This window comes from Ptychodera flava, chromosome 8, assembly GCF_041260155.1.
Source record: "Ptychodera flava strain L36383 chromosome 8, AS_Pfla_20210202, whole genome shotgun sequence".
In the NCBI taxonomy this organism is placed as follows: domain Eukaryota; kingdom Metazoa; phylum Hemichordata; class Enteropneusta; family Ptychoderidae; genus Ptychodera; species Ptychodera flava.
The window spans coordinates 12,146,984-12,168,512 of NC_091935.1; the positions used below are offsets into that span (position 1 = coordinate 12,146,984).

General features: G+C 39.6%; 2 protein-coding genes across 3 annotated transcripts; one reads left to right on the top strand and one right to left on the bottom strand.

Annotated features, from left to right (window-relative positions):
- Positions 1-7,558: 7,558 nt before the first annotated feature.
- On the bottom strand, positions 7,559-11,335 carry LOC139138500 (uncharacterized). Of its 2 annotated transcripts, none has more exons than XM_070706900.1 (2): positions 10,885-11,335; positions 7,559-9,423 (listed from the first exon to the last, which is right to left on the bottom strand). In XM_070706900.1, exons 1-2 carry the CDS (start codon positions 11,166-11,168, stop codon positions 8,442-8,444), a joined length of 1,266 nt encoding a protein of 421 aa, XP_070563001.1. In that variant the 5' UTR covers positions 11,169-11,335; the 3' UTR covers positions 7,559-8,441. The 2 variants fall into 2 exon arrangements, with proteins under 2 accessions (XP_070563001.1, XP_070563002.1); XM_070706901.1 differs by having other exon boundaries at positions 7,559-9,426; positions 10,885-11,332.
- A 2,551-nt stretch (positions 11,336-13,886) lies between these two features.
- On the top strand, positions 13,887-19,600 carry LOC139138501 (nicotinamide N-methyltransferase-like). Its single transcript, XM_070706902.1, has 3 exons — positions 13,887-14,094; positions 17,550-17,760; positions 19,096-19,600. The coding sequence occupies exons 1-3, from the start codon at positions 13,965-13,967 to the stop codon at positions 19,523-19,525; spliced, it is 771 nt and encodes a 256-aa protein (XP_070563003.1). The 5' UTR covers positions 13,887-13,964; the 3' UTR covers positions 19,526-19,600.
- The last annotated feature ends 1,929 nt before the right edge of the window (positions 19,601-21,529 follow it).

A 21,529-nucleotide genomic window follows, 5' to 3' on the forward strand; every position in this document is an offset into this window, starting at 1 on the left:
AGTCCTTCAGTGAAGAGGAGAGTACTTCCTAAATAGAGCTATAGAGGCGACAACTGGCCAAGGTTCATGCCGCGCTGAGGCACCAGGGAACACCATCCTGCCAGTACATGTGTTCTTTCCAACGATTTCAACAGTATCATGAACCTGTCCGTATAGGGGTAGCTTTTATGTGTAAAAAAGTGTATTTCGATAATCTTTGGGCCAGTGGCTAGAAGAGAGTGTTGCGTATTCAACGCAGTCTTTCTGGCACCAGTAAAGAATGATGGAGACCTCATTACTACGTATTTTTACTTTGCTTTTATGTTATTTCTTAAAAGCGTATCTGCCGTAATTGTGTTTTCAACTTTTGTCTATGATTATTTTACTTCTTTGCTGTTAACCCTTTGCACCCTGACCCCTTGGTACTCTATGACGTCATCGTACATTTTCTGTCCGAGCCGGGTTCAAAGGGTTTTTATACGGTGCTCAGTATACTGTCTTGCTTTTCAGAGGGTCCTGGAGAAGATTACCACTTTCGGCCAACCAGGTGTACTTCAACTGATCTTTGACCTTCTTCAAATAGAAATTAGATGATTAATAAAAACATAAATAAAAAATGAAATATCAACAACGATGCGCTCACAATTAACTGACGACTTGTTCAGGATTAAGATCTGACATTTTGACTTGGGGATTCGGCTCGAAAGGCCCTTCAAGGAGTTTTCAATTTTTTTGAGGGGGGGGGGAGGCAAAGTAATGATCAATTTAAATTTGGTGGTTTTCGCGAAATTTCGCAGTTTTTAATCACAAATTTAACTTTTGAACCTGTCCGAAGGGTGATTTGAACTGTTTGACCACTGGCGGAATGAAAAACTAAAAAATAAAGGGGGACGCAATACCGCCCATATTCTGTCTTCTCGCCTTAGCACTTCACTTAGCTCAAAAGCCAGAGATTAATACTCGGAACAGTTTGTGATTCATCACATAGATATTGATAAGGATGCGTTCACAAATACCTGAGGTGTATCGAAATATTCTCTGATTTTTACCACCTTAAGGTGATACGCATCTCGAAAGTGAAAGACTTAAACCTTTGCTCAAACTTTCCTCAATATTAAACTTTCAATCATTCTCTTACCAAATCAACAATAAAATTAAGGGGTCATCATGCAAAGTTTGTTACCCTGATAAACAAATTGCCTAACATTAATACCGATATTTGACATTCAACATGGCTGCCATCACATGACAGTGTTAACTCTATCGGTGAAAATAAAATTTGCGACATTCGAAAATCTTAAATGGTGAAAATCTTTCTTTCTCTAACAGCTTCAAAATGAGCCCAAAATAAGGGGTAGACCAAGAAAGAATTGTAAATAATTGAGAGTTCGAATATCTATCCCCGAAAAATTTAAGGGCTGCCAGCCAACTCATAGTAATGTTGCAGGCACCCAAATATAAATATTTGGTCCACCAAGGCCATGGCAAGCTGTTTGCGCATGGCGAAATGGCGTCACCTTTTCTCGTGACAAAAACTAAACGGCCACTGGAAAGACAAAAGGAAAGTTCTCCTCACCTGTAGCAAAATCTGTACATAATGAATGTACTGTAAAGATATATCCAACATGGTTGTAATTCAGATTTTTTAAAGAAAATCGTGCATAGGGATTAAACAGAGACAAGAACGTGAAGGCGGCCGACTTGCTGGATGGGCAGGATGAAAGCCGAGCCTCGCTTTAGCAGTAGAACAAATGGATACTCGGACACCATAAGTGTGCCCAGCCCTTCGATTCCTTCATTTGACATTGTAAACCGGTGTTAACAATTTCCATGTGCATGCTTGTTGAGTGTAAATGTGTTAAACCCGTTACATTTAAGACCTTGGACTCAGCAATAAGCCGGGCGCCTGTGGTTGAAACAGCCATGACAGGTTACCGCTAAAATTCAACTGATTGCCGGTCAAGTTGGCGGTCGGCTAAAATTGAGCAAGTCATACTGGTCCTATATATATTCACTGTTTTTCAGCCGGGTACAACAATTGACGCCGCAGGCCTGTCACTGTGAGTCTCAAAAACTTCCATTTCTTGAGACCATTTAAGAGAATGGTCTTTTAGGCTCAAGGAGAACTATACGTTCAGCTAGTACGTCATAGTTAATCAATATGTACATACTACTCTCCACATGATACCTGAAGTAAGTCTATCGTGCAGATTGGGTGTGTAGAAAGGGGTCCAACATGGCCTGTCACTACAAACAAGTACTTAATATAAGTTTGGCACCTGAATACACACCTTTGGTTTCATGTCTCTATGTTTGAGAATATTTGAGAATGCTGCAAATTGTTCAGTACGCATGTAGACCGTGACCATGAATTTCCACACATTCTGCAGTACTAGTAGATGGGGTGGGGGGGGGGTATTTAGACAACTCTGTTCGTACTACTCTTAAACAAGCAATATTCTGTCGACACTACAAAGTGGCTAGAACACTTCACGGGATTTGTGCTAAGTTAACCTCTATGGATGTGAGAAGTACCTAATTTTAATAATGTGTACAATAAGTCACAACTGTGAACATTTATGCTAACTTTTCTGTTTAGGTCACTTTTTGTACAATATTGGTCCATTCAAATCAGAACGGTATACATTTCAGTCTCATAATATTTTCCAGTTCCCCTAAATGTACCCTCAATTTTTTAAATCCCTCTCAACTCTCCCGTCTCCTGCAGAGGTATATGTGAATGCAGCGTAAGCCATACAACAATTAATTTGTATCTAAATCGTTTGTGCAATCAATTTTTCTGATGATATATTATGTGTTGATATCAGCGGCAAGGCAGCAAGATAAATGCATGCTTCGTCGACACGACACTCTAAGCCCATTTTAAAAATTTATCATCAAACAAATCTGAGATTCTCGTCTAAAGAATGCTATTTTCAGCGACAATCCCGACCCTTTCAGTGACACGTCCGCCATCATGTCATACGACACACTATGTCGTTCAGCGACAATTGAGTTCTGTACCCGTGTGTATGGACTATCAGACACAAAGACAGCTAATAGGAAAAGAACAAGTAAAAGACAAGAAGTATTATGCTTTTAGAATTAGTAGGTCAAAAGATTGAATACCCTTTAACATCCTATCTTATCCTATCCTATCCTATCCGAAGGTTATTAATGTTTGAAAAATTGAAAACACTTTGTAATCTCCAAAAGAAATCCTATTTAAGGGCACAGCTGTGTCCAATGGATGTAAAAACCGAAAGCTTGCGCAGGCCATGTGATCTTTTATTACGGTGAGAATTGATTTTCCTAATGCGTTAAAGCGGGTTTTGATTTCTATGTGCCAGCCGCATGTACTCTCGCTGCTTAAGGGACCGTCTCAGATTGTCGCAGAAGTTCAAGAAACGAAATTTCTTCGTTTAGATCAAAACCCCCTCCACCCTCCCCCCTAAACGAAACTTCAAAAGGTGCGAAAGTTCATGTCTGCCTGAGAGTACAATGTTGCATTTTGCTATAGCTACTAAAGACGTATTCCCTTGCCACATTACAAGATTTGAGTTCTAACAGGGCATTTTACCGCATAAAAGTTTCATTTTATTTTACTTTCCCTTTTTGCATCTCTTGTGCTGTTCTTTGTCTTTGTGATCACGCAATTTGTACTTGGTAGGGGCGGTAAATAAGCAAAAAACTTTGACGAGGGGGCCCAGGCATGTTTAATCATATTAAAACGACTATGACCAGGTGCATAACAAGTGAGAATAAAGATATCTAGTGGTTAGAGCAGACGCTTATAAATAGCACATTTTTAAGGAAATGATACTTTTTGTCTTTGTATAATTTGATGAATGAAATGTTTAGGATCCAATGTTCCTATTCGGTAAATTGTGTTTGGGGCACAAACGAGAGGGAAACAGTTACAAATTTGTTGGCACGAGTGTGCAGTTTTTCTTTAATTTAAAATAAACACACGAAAACTTGTGATCACAAAATAAAAGTACGAAAGTGAAGTTCACTAATTGAATGGAGGTCAAACCCCCTCCCCCCCCTAAACGAATAAATTTCGCTTTTTGAACTTCTGCGACAATCTGAGACGGTCCCTAAGACTGATAAAGCGACTTGCTACGTCATCGCGTCAACAACCGAAGCAAAAAAAATTGAACGCGCTGTATTTACGACGTGCGCCCTCGTACGTCCGACGCGCGTAGTACATAAAGGAAGAGCCAGCAGCAGTCAACTGTTCGTTGAACCATGGACGTTCCACAGTGATACGTTCATGGTTTTTCTCATATGATGTATTTGCCATTAGATAATTTACAGCGGTTGATATCGAAGGATCTCGTTTCTCCAGTAGGTTTGTGGCCCCTGCATTTTGGTATCGTATTTTTATATTCTCGTGTCTATTTATAGACAGAGAAGGTATTAGAGTTGAAAACCAATATGCTGCTGTCAAGAACTTCCGTCTGTCAAGACTTCCGTCTGTCAAGATCCGTTGACGTCATGCCATTGTGATGGGTCATATCATAAACTGGTGGGGGTGTTCATGGCTCAGTTGAGGTGTGGGAGAACGATTTTGAGCTATGACAAAAATCAAAAGGGACTTAGCGGCATAGCCACAGTGTTAAGCCTTTCTCCAAGGTTTCTTAGTTGCTACAATCTATTACAGACTACTGAGCTGACGTTAGGGGTACTCACTTTGTGTTTGCTCACTCTGTGAGCGCTAGTGTTTGGTACTGAGTTGCGTGGATATCCCCTCATGGCCTCACGTGATCTGGGCCTGTTGCATAATCTGCAGCTAGAGATGATCATATGTCCTCCGAGTCTGAAAACTGTCATTGTGTAAGCCTGTCGGCATTTTCCTTGCATTTTTTCTCATTTAATTTTGCAAAATATCGGCGAGTACCTCAATATTTCAAGATAACCCTTTCTTCCCAATCGTTTCCTGGAGTTTCAGAGTCCTATTAACGAAAATGAGTGAAAGTTTTAGACAGGAAAATCGGACGTCGGCCATGTTCAATGTTTACAGTACAATCAGAAGTTTACGTGGAGGAATTAACCAACAAACACAGGAGTGTTCATGATGCCCGCCCTCTAGAGGCAGACCCTCCTATATGAAGTACCACATTTGATGCTTGTGGAAAGCTTGACCACACAATGGAGCATTTAAACTTTTAGAAAATGACAAACTGAATAAGAAGGTATTCAGAAAATGTCAAATACTGAGGAAAAATGCGCAAATATTCAAAATAAACAGGTTAACTGATTGGTCAGCTATAAAAAACAATGAAAATGTTTATGATCAAAAGTTTTTGAGATGCGCACATTTTAACAAATACAGAAATTATTAACATTATAAATATAAGACCAAACTATTTTTTCAGGGATGGGACAGGTTGGAAATGAGGGGTGAGAGACAAAGGCACTCCTATTGCTGCATGTGGATGCAGCCACACCATTTCATTTACAGCATACTTATTCACTGTGTTGTGTTCAAGTTCCATATTGTACTGACTGTCATACAAGGATAACATAAGCAAATCAAATCAAATTAGAAAAGGATCAATGCTGTTGTGTGGATTTTGCTGAACATGGCTGATATTTCGCCCTATATATTTGGTATCCAGCAAAGGCATATTTTGATGTAAAGTCAAAATTAACACTACATTGCTGACAATATATTTACCGTTTCTGCATGAATTTTTCTTTTTTAAATTATAGTATATTAGTACTTCAAACAGATTAACAGTTATCGTGATGTCAACCATAATTTTACATCACAAAGACTGTAATTCTGCCAATTTTTTTTGTTTTTCAGTCATTTTATAAATTTTGCACTGCACAAGATGATTGAACAAATTGCAATGTTTGAATTTGTAAACTCAAAGAATAAAAATCCTTTGGTCACAATTAAATTATTTTTTGAAAAGAAATTTACTCTTAAACACTTTTAGCAATATTCTTTACACGGTCATGTATTTCAAGGAAAATATGCTTATTAAAAACAGTAATTTCTTCACTTTCAATTTTTTTTCAATACTATGACAATTATCAGCCATGAGGTTATACAAACACAAGACCAGATAAGCGTTTTCATCATTTCCACAGGACTCTTTGGAAAATCCATTAAAAACAGTTCAAAGTGACTGGAAATGATCACTTGGTATACATTTAATTTACAGATGCCAGGTTTTGTATTTCACATGCACTCAGGTCAGTAAGGAAGTGCGTCATTACTATTTTGGACTGTTAATTCTTATTTCTGAATTGTTTAACTTTTTTCCACATTGAACTATCTTTAGGCAGTTTATACTGTAGCTTAAAATTTTTTTGGGTTTCTTTGGGTCCATATCCTACCTCATGCCCCTACATCATCAACTATTTACCAACAACTCCATGCCAACAACCAATTACCTGACCTGGCCACACATTAGAGAAGGTACAGCGTCATTGACGGTATTTTTATATTTTCATATCGAACCCTTTATCGATAAAAAAATCACGAAGTTTACTTGAGTGGAAAATTAGTGAACGTGACAAAATATTGCTTGTGAGTAAGGCGGTTTATATCGTTCGGTTAATATTTAGAGTAATTGCATAGCATAAGATATCATCCAAACTGTTTGTATGACAATAAATGAAAGACAACTAAAACTTCCAGTCGTTTGCTTCGAGGTATGAATATAAACACAGCAATGCAAGAGCTCGAGATTTTTTTAAAATTAAGACATATATTATTCAGAACTAATGGCATGGGGAATCCCGCAGATTTGCCATCAGAACAGGAAATGCATGTATGTTGTAAATGCTTCTTGGTGGAAAATTATCCTTTTTCATTTTAAAGCAAGATAGTCATCTGAAAGTTATAGAAAAGTAAAGCAAAGTTTGTGTGGTCTCCTTGAATAATGGAATTTAAAATGGGAAACTTTCTAGAATGCGCCTAGATAATAGATATTCGGACTGTCAAACTTTTACAATATTCTTTAACCTACAACTTGTTAGGGCTCATTTTGAAGCTTATGGAGTAAATAAAGTTTCCACCGGCTTAGTTTCGTGAAAAATCGGAAACTTCGTTTTTCCTCATGGAGATAACACAGGGATGGCGGCCATTTTGAATTCCAAATATCGGTAAATGTTGGGTAATTTGTTTCTGTAGTACCAAAATTTGCACGGTGACCCCGATTTTTATTCTTGATTTTGAAAGAGGATGGTTTAAAGTTTGCTTGTTGAAAGTTTGACCAAAAGTTTGAAGTTTTTCATTTTCAAGGCGCGAGCTACCTTATCGTCGAATCATTACCCATATGCGGTTGCGCAGTGTAATGTATGAATGTAGGTCCACTTCGATCCCATGAGACCTAATCTGCTCGTTGATGTTTGTGTAGGAGAAAGAGCTCACCTCTTCGCTAGTCATTTTTTAAAATACTTTCAGGCGCAAACACTGCTAGTTTCTTTTACCAGAAGGGATGTCTGAAAATAGGAAATAGAGACCAGCTTTTCTTCTTCGGTCGGTAAAACAGGACAACCATTTTTTTTTAAATGCTGTTATTGGGCATGGCGGGAAAGAAAGCAATTCAGTCTCAACTTTCATTATTAGAATCTTTATCACACAAATCCTTGTTGCATCAATAAATTACAATTCCTTCCCTTATGGAAACAGTTTGTATCCATAACTTGCACGAAATTGGCTACTGAACAATTTGCTCCGGGCACCCAATCTGTAACGCCATGGACCACGGTGGTTGTATTTCTCAGATTTCACAGTATCTTACCTCAGCATGGAGATAGACACAAGTGCTTTGGTTCTAGTGAGGTTTTTGTCACCATATTTCCGATTCAGTCGATAATTCAAGAAGCGCAAAAAGGGCGTTGGAGTCACGTGTCACGCTGATAATGCGTTAAAGGGTGTTCACTCGACTTACAAGTCCCGATACTGTATGCCGCACATCTCCCCACAGCGTTATAATCAAGTTTAAAAGTTACAAAATGTTTACAGAAAGTTCAAAAATAACCTCACTGTAAAGCCATGTTATACAAAGCGAGTCCTCTAGGATCAAGCTCTATGAAAAACGTGTGTGATTGAACTATAACTAGACACTTGCTCCACTACTTGATCAAATAAAAAAGATGTCAAATTTTTTACTGGCACGTAAATGTCATATCCGCTGCGGCTTTTCCCAATTTATAACATACACTATAAAGCAATTTCTAAACAACTAAAAGCACTCCGCTTTCCGTAAACAATAACTAAGTTTTTCCATTTTCATGTACACTTTTTTTGGAAGAGATTAGCGAGGAGACCCCTTCTTTTTGATCCGCGCCAACTGGAAGATATGAAACTTATCCTCAATGCAAGATCTACAAAAGATAGTAATCGGTTTCTACTGACGGTGGCATACGGCCGTGCGTCGGAAATAAACCACAAGAAACTTTGAGATGAACAGTTTATTTTTTGACCGTTCACCCGTTCAGCCATAACTCCTCTCAAGGTTATATCCTTCCACCTGAAAGTGAAATATTTCGCGTGCTACTCTGTAAATTTCCAGATCGTAGTACAGGGCTGTCCTCACATCCGGGTCCATTCTCAGTTGCTCGACCATTTTGCGGGTTTGAACGACGTCGCTCTGGAACACTTCGTGTGGCTGAGCGCATTTAGCGTAAAAGGGCAGCTGATACACGTGCTCAAAGAACTGAAAAGATAGGTCATATTTTTCGGTGAGGCCAATGACTGAGAACCAGGATTTGAGGTTCACCAGAATGTACTGCAGAATTTCTTGTCGTTGGCTTTCGCTCACGAGTTGATTTAGGAGATTTCGATTTTCAAGCCAAGCGAAGTTACTCTCATGGTGTGTCGCGTTTAGAGATCCATAGAGCAGTTGTGAATACTTCGACTTATTCGCCAAAAACTCTGGATTGAGTAGTAACTGGTCGAAGGTTAAACTTCCCTGATAAAGGGCCCACTCTTTTATCGTCATCTCGTCCGCCCGCTTGAACTTACAAATGTGAGGTTTGTGCTCGCGACCACGGCACATGAGATAGGAAGCTACGACTCGGTCGTACGGATTTCGAAACATTGTGAAGTAAGAGCACGGTTTGCTGATGTAGTCGCAGACACCTATTGCCATGTCACCCCAATACATGTCGTTGTTGTGCAACATCTGGCTCGAATTCAGCAACTCGCTGTACGAACTCTTTAATTCGTCGGAGATGGCGCTATACAGACTGATGGGTGTAGTTTTATTCCACGGCCGCCGAAGGTGGTTCAAGCATTGTCGCATGGCGGCGCCCCCGGCTTTGGTGTTATGTACAAACACGATGACGCCGCTTCTGTAGTAATCATTCGGGGGCCACTTGTGACCGTCAGTGACTCTTTTACGCATGAAGAAATTTGGCAATGTGTTGCGTTTTACTATCCAAGGCACGTCCTTTTTCCATGGAAGATCCTGCGGACTGCTGATAATGAAGATGAAAAATAAACACAGCAATCAGATATGTATGGAAAGCCGTTCGGACTCACCGACAACAACGCTCAAACAAATCAAAATTACAAGCAATCACTCTACCGGCGCCAACTCACATCCACGCCTGACGAAATAAACTGGCGATTTTAACAAATTTTCTCCCGGTACCGACTTGTGAGATTTACTCTGCCCAAAGAACCTACCTACCTACTTGCCAACCAACTTACGTATCTACCGGGCCTATGAACTTCCCTTTGCACCTACCTACCCACTACCAACCTAAGGGACTGGTCAGGAGAGCTATTTTTATGAGCTGTAGCCAAATCTGATGGCACGTACAGTGACTGAGAGGACCTTTTCGTTTATCGTTGAAACCATAAAACACCTGCTATTTATGACAAAAACTACTTTTTGTTAACTGTTATTTTACTCATGTAAAAACACCTTTTATTTGAAAATAAACCTGTGATTGCATCAATGAGAACGAAAATATTTTGTCATTTTTGTCTTTCTAAAATATGTCACTATGAATGTATTGTGAAATATTAGTGTATGTTGCTTTCTTATACTTAATTATCATATAGAAAACAGAAAAGCGTATAGATTTTGTAATGCTTTTCAGATGAAGTGCAGATTTCATAATGATTAGTACACTTTGCACAACAAACTTTCAATTCGCACATCCAGATATATCTCTGATAATTAAGATTATGCGTCCGAAGGGCGCGCCGAAAACTGTAACTGAATGATTCTATTTGTAGGTGGCATGATGCTTTTTAGGCAAGTATAAGCCCGTGTTGTAATTACGATTCGCGATTCGGAATCCATGTGGCTCGGTTATTCAGTTTACAGGATACTAATGAAATACTTTGAAAACACAACACATTTGCAATTTCAAACGCTACTGCACCTTTCACGGTCATAACATACGACGAAGATAAATCGTACAAATTATTTTACGTTCACTTCCGGTTCTATGACCTCTGAACTCTCAGATGAACACAACTTTTTGCAGATGTGACATCCGATGAACACGAGGACAGGGTTGAAAGGTTTCTTTCGCGTCTGAGGTCACCCGCCTAAATCATATTAAATATTAGCCACAAATATTAACCACATGTTTTACATATGTCTAATCCCGACAATTATTAGCATACTCTCCACATGTTGATTTTAATATTTTGAAGAGTTGTAATCACGTGGTATTTTTGAATGTCGTCAAATGGTTCAGCTCTCCAACGAAGGATGAGATTGATGGTCGGACACGGTACATGCGAACGCACTACTTTATAGCGGGCGGAATTCACATACAAGAAGGCTGATTTTAATTCTATTCTTCAGATATTTGTAAGCTAAAATTATGCCGATGCGTGCTAACTATCAATGATATGCAGCGTTGACAAAAATTAAAAGAGAGAAACAAAATCAAAATACGGTATCGTTGGCTTACCTCCTGGAATCGTCATTGACTTTGGAGAGTTTCGAGTGAATGATGGAGAAAAACGTGACGTAGGTGAAAAAGGCTAACGCCACCGACATAATGAGAATAATTGCTTTACATGAATTTGCCAACGTGTACATTGGCAACGTCCGAATGTGAAAATATTGCTCCATCATCGTCCTAGCGCTACCACAGCTGCGGTGACAGAGCTCGGAAACAAGATGGCGGCGTCTGCAGCAGACAACTCTTCGTAGCGACGAGGTTAGCCGATGGCACACATGCCGCAGATTCATGGGGCGGCCGATATAACCGATGACGTATAGATGGAGGAACTCTAGAGGCCGAGAAACTCGTGGATTAACCCCAATAGGGTGTGACTGTTTCCACCTTAATTTTTCACAAGCAGTGTTTTGTACAACGTTTACGGCTGACCTGCGCTGATAACAGTTTAGTAATAAATTTATTTGGCTGACGTGATTGTTTCTCCCGCACCAGCTGCGACCCCCATGTTACCATGGAGTGGCACAGGTTGCACGGATCTGTGGCATACTGAAGAGAGGTTGCAATTAGGGCGCCGTAAATGTAGAAAAAAATCAATATTTTATGATCTCTCTCATTATGTGTCTATTTTAGGCGAAAATCATAGCCAGTAGAACATAAATCCAATTTTCCTGGCTTTTTTTATATTTTAACTTGAGGCATTAGAAAATGTACATTGAACAGAGTTTTAAGAGAAAAATCTCATTGAAATTTAATTAAAGTCATCCATAGTTTGAGAAATTTACACAATGTTGATGTCATGCCAGCAGCTGCATCGTAATTAGGTGACGATCGATGAAAATAGGCATATATAGGCCTAGGCTTGCAGCAGTAAGGTATGGAAGAATACGATAGAACGGCATTCTTATAGAACCTAAATGACGCGTTGAGGCATTGTGTATGAAACTAATTACATATTACGTTATTTGTGCTTAATTTAAAAAAAATCTTAAAATTAAAATTATTTAGTAAATGGTGTGAGAGAAACGTCAGAAGCAGATAGAAACATGGCGTAACCTTGATAATCTCAGTTAAAGGGATACAGTCGTCGGAACTGTGCTCAAAGGTCGTATGGGACCCATGCGACCGATGTAAACACTGTATCCAACGTACCATGGTGATTGATGAAAGTTAAAACATGTCTGTCATAACCTGCATCGTATAATTTAAATGTTGCAGCTATGATGATGAGGTGCATCTAGATATTGTGCACGAAATACATTGTTTGTAAACAAAAAAACTCGCACAGGCGCAGTTCCGATGACAGTTTTCCTTTAACTTTGAACCATAGACGGAATAAGGGCTACTGTCTATGCTTCAACGTGCATGGTGGCATATCGCATGCGAACATTTTCCAAAATCGACCACTTCTTTCACGTCGAAAACTGTGGCTATAAAGTACATTGGTTTATGTGGCTAACGCACAGCGTAAGGTTGCTTAATATTTCCAATATGTTACCAACGTGGGAGAAAAACAATCGATAGATAACTCTGCCTAAATAAGGTAATGTAATTTTCACGTGCCCCTTAATTTACCCATTTCAGACAAATATCCATACTATGGCCTAAAATGACTTCCCTTTTTCAGCTTTATCTACTTATTAAAAACTCACAAATATTCGAAATATTCGAAATGGTTACATTCCCTTCACTTGTTCGAGTGACTCGTTTTGGACTGTCCAAAGTGTGAGACCTACAACTTTATTCACAATCCCTCGGAATAATAAATACATTTACACTTGTTCAGTCCGTCACGGTGAGGGAGTCAATTTATTCATGTGCTTGCCACCTATAGTTTTGTCCTAAAGAAGCGAATCTCTTGCAGATTCAGTGAGGGGTATGGTAACTGTGATGAGTGTGTGTATGACGTTGTTTGCAAAAACTCCGTGAAGGCACCACATGCATACTCAGAAAAGATAGGAGACACTATGAGACATGAGCTTGAACATGTGCACAAGGTAAACTGCCCAAGTTCACCTCAAAGTGCAGGGTTGCCCCTACGATTCTACGTTCCGATCCCCTCTTTGCGGAACCCCAAACTTCTCATCTGGCAACCTGGCACCTTGACCTTACATCGACATCCAGATTACCTCCTTCACAGTAATACTTCAAAAATTTTGCAGATATCCTCTTGGCTTCCCACAAGTCACTAGTCATCATTATAAATACAGCAGTACATAGTCACTTCATCGGCAAGTTTAGTGAGCATGCGCAAGTTCATATAATATATATATATATATATATATATATATATATATATATATATATATATATATATATATATATATATATATATATATATATACAATCAAAAAGACTTTTGGGCAAAATGTATACGATTTGGAGGGAAAGTAAAAACTGTTCGCAACAGCCCTTTCGCCGCGATTTCAAAAATCTTCCCCTAACACCCACAATTTCCCACTCTCCCCTCCACTCTATCAAACTCGCTGAGTGCCCTCTATTTCAGGCTCGTACAGAATTCTTTTCACTTTTTGGCCGAAAAGCCTTGTTCATAATGAATTTTCAATGGTGACAAGATGATGAAGCGTTGGTTTACCTCAGACGAACCCGGATCTGATGATGTCTGCCCGTTGTTTGTCCGCCCACTGTTAAAAAACACAAACACAAACTTTTCTCCGGCCAACTGACACGAAAGAGATGCTTTCTTTCCCTCCCACCTATAGAAATAAATAAATGCCCTCCCACCATCGAATCACATGCAAATACATTTTCACAAAAACAGTTTCATTGACAGTCCACTTGGTCTGTTGTGCAATGCAATGCAAAGCTTCAGTAGTAAAGTCACGGTTTTAGACTCGAAAGAGTTCACCTCCTCACCGCGTGCGGCGCACTTTACCATGATCATCATGCATGAGCGGAGCGACAAGGTCTCGAAGGCGAGACAAGTTTACCTCAACAGATGAAGGTGAAGGCTTAGACATATCACGCAGGCGCAGTGCGATGTCCGTGCACCAATCGCAAGTGACGTAAGCAAAATTGTAACTGCAGAATCCGCCCTTTCAATAATTGACCTGCGTTCAAAGTCAGGGATGGACACTGTACTCTTCGGCGCCGATTACCATGACAGTTTCGATCCTCGCCAGTACCTGTTGATGAAAGAGAAATATTTTGATTCAGACAAAAACTTCCATAAGAATTTACACAATTCATGTGAAAAGGGTAAGTGTTCTGCGTTAACTTAGCTTTGGACTATTTGTGTACGGATTTCAGCGGTCTCGAAATTGCACGGGCACCTGCTAGGCCTTATAAAAAATACGTGCAGCTAGTCTACATGCAAACTAAATCATCAACATTAGACCACAATTTGCCAGAGGTGACATTTATGGTCGTGTGAAGATAAGAATGGACAGTGAAATTGATCTAAATGTTATCACACTTGTGTAATTGGTTTGTGAAGTTGTTTCAAAACTTGCCTTAGAAGTTGCACTGACTTGTTATAATTGCGGTGAAAATCAAAGAGCTTTTATGGACCCCTAATAAACACACACCATGGGAGTACACTTTGCGGTGCACTTCACCACAGTCCCTCTAGAGGGACTGTGACTTCACATATGCAGAATCATATTACATTCCTTACCGCCACCCTGAGTGTCACAGCCAAGTCAGTGTAATTTATTATTCATGTTTTGAAAATAGCTTCGATAGGTTAAGGCAACCTTTATTGGAGAAAAAAATGATTGAGTCGCGCGCGCGATACAGGGATCGGGATATGCCAACGTAACACGGTTTATGGAGGGATCGTGATGGTGGCACATCAAGCTTGAGGGGAATTCTTGTTTCCACCTGTAACTCCTTGTAATATTAATACTCTGTGCAAGAATTCGCACTAGGGGAATTTATTTTAATTTCTTGTGCGTCATCAAGGGGAATAAGAAACCTTTGGATACACGCTCTGTACCTTTGATTCAAAAAATCCCTTTCATTTACATTTCTCACCAAAAATCGTCCATTCAGAATAATACTCAAAACTAATTGGAGAGAGGACCGTTGCAAGATCGTGTACACTCTAAAATAGGAGACGTTCAAAATATATCCCATAAACGCCCATGTGACTAAAATAAACCAATCACCGTGTCGATAAAGTCATGCGGAACACCGCCGCCAACGTTGAGACGTACGTCTGTGGTCTGACACATGCGCATATCGCGACTATTCGACTCCGCCTATCGAGGAAAACAACAGAGTCGCAGCAACAGAATCATGGAACTTGAACATCGTAAAGTTCATGCCATGGACGGAAGACACTTTCACATGGTCTTCTAGACGTTTTTCAGCTGAGGACTGACAATTGATGTAACCATCGGATGGCCAGTCATTTCATGTCTTCGTTCACGGTTCGATATAACGCCGGGAAAACGGACCTGTACGCAGGGCTATACGGCTGCAATACTAGTCACGACCTGCGATCAACAATGCTTCCCGTTTTCAAAACCGCGCATCGCTGCGCACCTATCCGTGGGACCCAAGTGTTAGGCATCATTAGAAAGCTGGTTTTCTGCCCCTTTGAATGATATAAGAAATAACTAAGTAAGCTAGAACTACGATCGTAAAACGCCCGCAAAAATGAGTCGACTGTCAACGTTAAAATCGCGGGAAAGTGTGATGCATGATGGCGATTTGCGTATTTCAATGACTAACTTCAAAATGACGTAACGAGAAGAATCTCGCACGTACTACCCTCCAAAACTGCCATTTTAAAGTGTAGACCATTTTGGAGATATTTTCATTCGAAAGACACCGAATATCTGTCAACTGGGTTAAAAAACCCGCCGAAAGTTGCCAATGGGTTCGTTCCCGCAAAATCGTACGTTCACTTCCGCATTGACAAATTTAAATATTCATGAGAATTCCCTTCTGCCATTGGCCAATACAAAAGGTCATGACTTCAGCAAATGTCTCCTATTTTAGAGTGTACACGAACTGGTTGCAAGATATGTAAGCTAATGGGTAAACAAACCTTTAATTAAAAGCTCAGAAGGTGTTACATAACCGTATTTGACGATAGGTCTGTGCGGTCGATCGAAGCAAGGGACCATGATCGAAGGAGCCAGTAGTGTATGGGTACGCGGCCATCTTCGACCCGACCCATTTAGGCCTGGCTTTGGCGGATAACCCATGCACAAATGAACTTATCAGTGTAGAGGTTCAGATGCGTTAGGGCAAATTGACACTGACCCCACGTGAGCAACTTTGACTTCAGTGCGGTTGAAGATCCTTTAGCCTTTGTAAACATACACCCATTGTAGGTGTTTACGTCATAAACAAAGGCACATAGCCATGCTCGGGGAACAGACAAAGAGAAAAATTTTGTCCCCATTGTCACTATATTCAGGATAGTGAGTGGTGGAACATTTGAGATCGGGTGGGGCGGGGGGGTCTAGAAGATAGACTTGGGAGCATTAATCTTTTCTCCTGGCTTCACTCGGAATTATTTTTCTTTAAGTGCTGTAATTTTTCCCACCAAATTTTTACGTGCAACATTTTACCAATTTTTATGAATTTTTCTGTAATATTTTCGATAATTTTGTACCAAATGGGCATCAGATTATATTGGCTACAGCTTTTTATTAAAATTTTGGCAAAAAATCTGAAAAATACTGACTGGGGTATATTTATAAAGCGGTCGAAAGTTGACTTTGGCGCTCAAAGGATTAACTGTGCCAATTCTGTCAACATTTCTGTTACTTTTCCTAACAGAGGATTTTTTTCGCGCGCGCACGCACCAATATTCCATGTCCTTTTTGCTGACATGCTTTTCCTAAAATGACATAACAAAGCAAATTGGGAGAGTGTCACAAAGTGGTCATGTAACTGCAGGCATACAGGAAGGTGGAAAGTTGAAAAGTGAATAGAAGCAACTTTGCAACATGGCCATTGCAAACAATATTAAATATACAAGTCTTACCTGTGTCGTGTTTTTTATGCCTATTACTTAATCCTCGCTATCTCTGTATTTATTATTTCAAAGGAAACAGTCCGTATCCTTCCTGACCCCCTTCATTAATGTGTTCTACTGATCACCAACGCGGAGGCTTATCGCCCTGACCAAATAACTCTTTGTGCTCATAAGGTAGTATACGGAACTGCCAACGTTATTTGGTCAGGGCGATAAGACACCCCCTCCCGCGTCACTGGTCGGTAGGATATAATACTCATGACGGGATTAGATAGATAGATAAACACAATATAGATAGATAGATAGATAGATAGATAGATAGATAGATAGATAGATAGATAGATAGATAGATAGATAGATGGATGGATGGATAGATGGATGGATGGATAGATGGATAGACAAAGATAGATAGATAGATGGATGGATATACTAATTAATCCTAAGCCTGTTTTTTTTTTTCGTTTCCCTCTCTTCCCTAACTGGTCAACGCTCATCATTCCCTACTGCTAACATTTTTCTTATCTCCCGTTACTTTCTTCATCACACGCTATTTTCGCTGTTTTGTCTGCATGCGTTTCGTTTCCTCTCTTCTCTCTCTCTCTCTTCTCTCTCTCTCTCTCTCTCGTCTCTCATCTCTCGCTCTCTCTCCTCTCTCTCTCTCTCTCTCTCTCTCTCTCTCTCTCTCTCTCTCTCTCTCTCTCTCTCTCTCTCTTCACAGGTCTGGTCAGCGATGACAGCAGGGTGCTGGAGCTCGGGGGAGGTCCCTGCATTCACCGTCTGATCTCTCTCACCAGGAAAGCCAGCGAAATCATCAGTTCCGAGTACACCGAGGCCTGCCGAAGAGAGATTCGGAAATGGGTCGAAAACGATCCGAGTGCGTACGATTGGTCACAACATTTCCAATGTGTTGCTGAATTGCAGGGCAACAGGTATGTGTCTCTCGCACACTGATTTATTTCAGAATAGTCACATCTCCTCAAAGACACTTAGATGTGAGTGACATTTAATTTGCAAATAAACCACACACAAAAAATAATCAATTTTGCAAAAAGAAATCACTTTTGCAATTTTTTCACAAGAAAAGGTGACAAGACTTTTGTCATGTGCAAAAAAAATTATATGTGCAGGCCGCCGCCGCCTTTGCGGTCCGAACATATAATTTATTTTTGGTGTGGGGGACTTAAAATCATTATGAGTAGTGCGGGGATTGTTTAATTTTTTTGAAATCGTTTGAGGAGTATTTGAAAATCAGAGAAAATTTTCTAGATTCTAATCCCTCCTCCAGGGTGTTTTTGAACGCAGCCTTAGATAGTTAGAGGATGATCTATCTGACGACCTTGAACGCAGAATTAATCAGTATCGCTTACGTTCTGTCCTAACCATGTCCATCAGATAGACCATTGTCCTTCCTGGGACTTCCATTATCCCAAAACTTTACAACCGCTGCAAGTGCCGAAGGTTGTGAAAAGCATAGACAGCGAGTAGCAAAGCGAACACAAGGCAGTTGTACCGTTACTATAATATTATACGGTGTTGAACATCACGCCAGTTTGGAGCCGAGCCGACTGTGGCCTCTTTTACGGAAAAAGTTACCCGTCTGTTGACAAACAGAGAACTTGTATAAATGGCAAAACGATGTTCATTCAACGTACAAGATCGGTGTTTCTATTAAGACACATCATAAGTTATGTAAAGAAAGCAATAATAATAATAATAATAATAATAATAATAATAATAATAATATTTTATTACTTGCTTGCTTGTAAATATAGGATTTACATCACATTTGTGGCAATAAAAGTGTAATACAAAAATAAGTTCAAAATTTTCTCCAACCAATGAAGATAAAGCACAACATATAATAATAGTCTAATAATAAATATAACTAGGTATTTCTTTGTTTATATAAAGTAAAAATATAATCTGCAAGTTGTTCATTAAAAGATAACTCTTGTTTTTTAGAAGAGAAATAAGCTGATTTTCAGTTGTATCATTTGGGAAATTAATTTTACTGAAAAAATTCATTATTTGGACTTTTTATTTCTGACAGACTAATAAAAGTGTATTTCATCTTCAATACTGTTAGTCTTACACTGATTGCAGTATCTTTTAATATAAGTTGCATCAACCCAGTTTGCAGTAATAAGCCACTTTTGTCATTACCTCGAAAGAGTACATTGTATAGTCTTTTACTTAGTAACTGGTTTGACTTCTCAAACTGTAAAGTTGATGATTTCACTCAATAACATGTCTCACAATCACAGGGAGTCATGGAGAGATCTTGAAGAGGAACTTCGTGGGAAAATGCATGACGTCATACCATGCGACGTCTTGAAGGAGAATCCCATTGCGCCGAAGCAATACGCACCGTTTGACGTCATAATTGTGGCCAGCTGCCTTGAGATGGCCTGTGCGGATCGAGCGTCCTACGAGCGGAGTGTTCGAGCGCTCAACTCGATGCTTGGAAACGGCGGAGTGGTCGTCCACTGGGGAAGAATAGGTGGATGTTACTACTCGGTAGGCGACAAGAAATTCTTTGCGATGACCGTCGATGAAGATTTCGTACAATCAGCCTACAAGAAAGCTGGCTTTGAAGTAGTTGAAAAAGTGATCGTTACAGACGATGTTGATGATAATAAAAATGTAGCTGATGCCAGCAGTTTTATGTATCTATTAGCTAAAAAAATCAATTGATGAAATTCCTCGTCTAAGGTCCTTTGTTGAAGTTTATATATAGGTAAAATAAACTATACTTTTAGTCTCTCTCTCTCTCTCTCTCTCTCTCTCTCTCTCTCTCTCTCTCTCTCTCTCTCTCTCTCTCTTATTCGTAAGTATCGTATATTTTTGAAATTTTATACCTCTTCAAAATTTTCGTGGCCGCCCCAATATTTATTTTACTGCAATGCAAATTGTGTTGTTGAGAACAGGCCATATGTCAGTGTTACATGGGCAGGCCATTTTTCAGCTTTATCTACAAATTGACGACCTGAAATTAGTTTCAAATCAGGATAAAGGGCCACGTAAATTCTCAATGTCAACAAGAATTAATGCCAGCAGCATGCAGGGATTGAGGACTGTCCCTTTAAAATGATAGCCACAGCCCATATCAATGAAGCCATCAACTTCAATTCTGCCGGCGCTGAGTGTTTGCCGTCGAGTACCAAATTATTACTTACCTGCGGTAGCTCTGATAACTGGGGAGACAGACCGCATAGAATTGCCAAACGCAAGAAACGTTACGTTTCAACTCTACGACTCTATATTCCATGGAGTATTTAGAGCATTTACACTTTGTTGCGACAGGATAGTTTACGTTTCAAACTAAACGGAGTGACCGGCAACGTTTGTTTACGGGCAAGGCGTAGAGTAAAGTCGATGCCAGCATTTGTTGTGAAATTTGATTTGAAATTAAAGATAAGTCAGGGGTAAACCATTTGACAATAGGAGGGGGAAACTGGATGATTTAGATCCATTAGAATGCTTGAACTTAGGCTGCATTCAAAAACACCTCTGGAAGGGGCGGGAGAATTGATGGGGTATTTGAAAATATCAAGGTTATTTTTTGGGGGTATTTGATGGAATTGGACCTTTACGGGAGAGATTCAAAACGAAACTGTCTCTGATTGATACGAAATGTGTGTTAGATTGCCTATTAAATAAAAAGTAAATAAATTAATTAAATAAATTGTACGGGAAAATACGCATTCTCTGACGTGTATTTATTGTCAGGCGCTTTAAATAAAATTCTTCGTTTGCCGTCCGCGTGCTGGTAGGTTTTCACAGAAAATTAAGAAAACAAACACAATGTTAACACTATTACAAATGAAAATATTATTTTTCTAAAAGAAACTAAGCAAAAATAAGCTATATGTTAATACACTTGTGTTTTTTGTTTTTTGTCTGTCATTGTTTTTTTCCCCGGCTGGCTGGTAGGTTTTCAAAAATCAAGTAGGGCAAACAAAGAATTTCCTTGAAATGGCCTTAAAGAACACAATACACAAACATACAAGAACTGTCTCACAGGCATAGACATCAACTCAGATAACATGAGACTGCTCCAGCCTCTTTGTTCTCTGTTTCAACAGAAACACTAATTTGTTTTAAAAGAGCAGTACAAAGATTACAGTGAGCTACTTGTCCAAATCATGACAACTTTTCCCCACACAGACTTAGACGTAGTGGCTGTGACCAATCTGGCTAAATTGGTCATAGCCACCACGTCTATTAAAATTCATGAGTTTACTTTTCTTGTTTACGTACATACTTATATCAGATGGAAATCTGAGGATTTGCGATTACATCAGGTTGACAACCCCCACACAAGAGCAATGAATTAAAATTACTCTTTACAAAGCATGCGGACAAATTTGTTGGTTCCACACATGTCACTTACTCTTTACAAAGCATGACAAATTAGTTGGTTCCACACATGTCACTACAAATACAACACTAACGTTCATTGGAAAGGGACAATTTGAAGCCGCCTATTAAAGCTCGTGCCCGTGTGCAGTGGGTTCCCAGACACTTCGCACCAAAACCACTTCGCACCATACCATCTCGTCCCATACCATTTCGCACCAAAACCACTTCGCACCAAAACAACCTCGTACCAAACCCACCTCGCCCCAAAAGTCATGTCCCCAAACCACTTTGCCCTAAACGTATCGCTAACTGGTAAAGCTGAAAATAACCACCTTT

Bases quoted from the DNA above. Each gene is read 5' to 3' on its own strand.
- LOC139138500 (XM_070706901.1), bottom strand. From the start codon at position 11,168: ATGAATCTGCGGCATGTGTGCCATCGGCTAACCTCGTCGCTACGAAGA. The intron at 9,427-10,884 runs GTAAGCCAACGA...CTTCATTATCAG, and splicing joins GTCAATGACGATTCCAGGAG to CAGTCCGCAGGATCTTCCAT.
- LOC139138501 (XM_070706902.1), top strand. From the start codon at position 13,965: ATGGACACTGTACTCTTCGGCGCCGATTACCATGACAGTTTCGATCCT. The intron at 14,095-17,549 runs GTAAGTGTTCTG...CTCTCTTCACAG, and splicing joins ACACAATTCATGTGAAAAGG to GTCTGGTCAGCGATGACAGC. The intron at 17,761-19,095 runs GTATGTGTCTCT...TCACAATCACAG, and splicing joins GCTGAATTGCAGGGCAACAG to GGAGTCATGGAGAGATCTTG.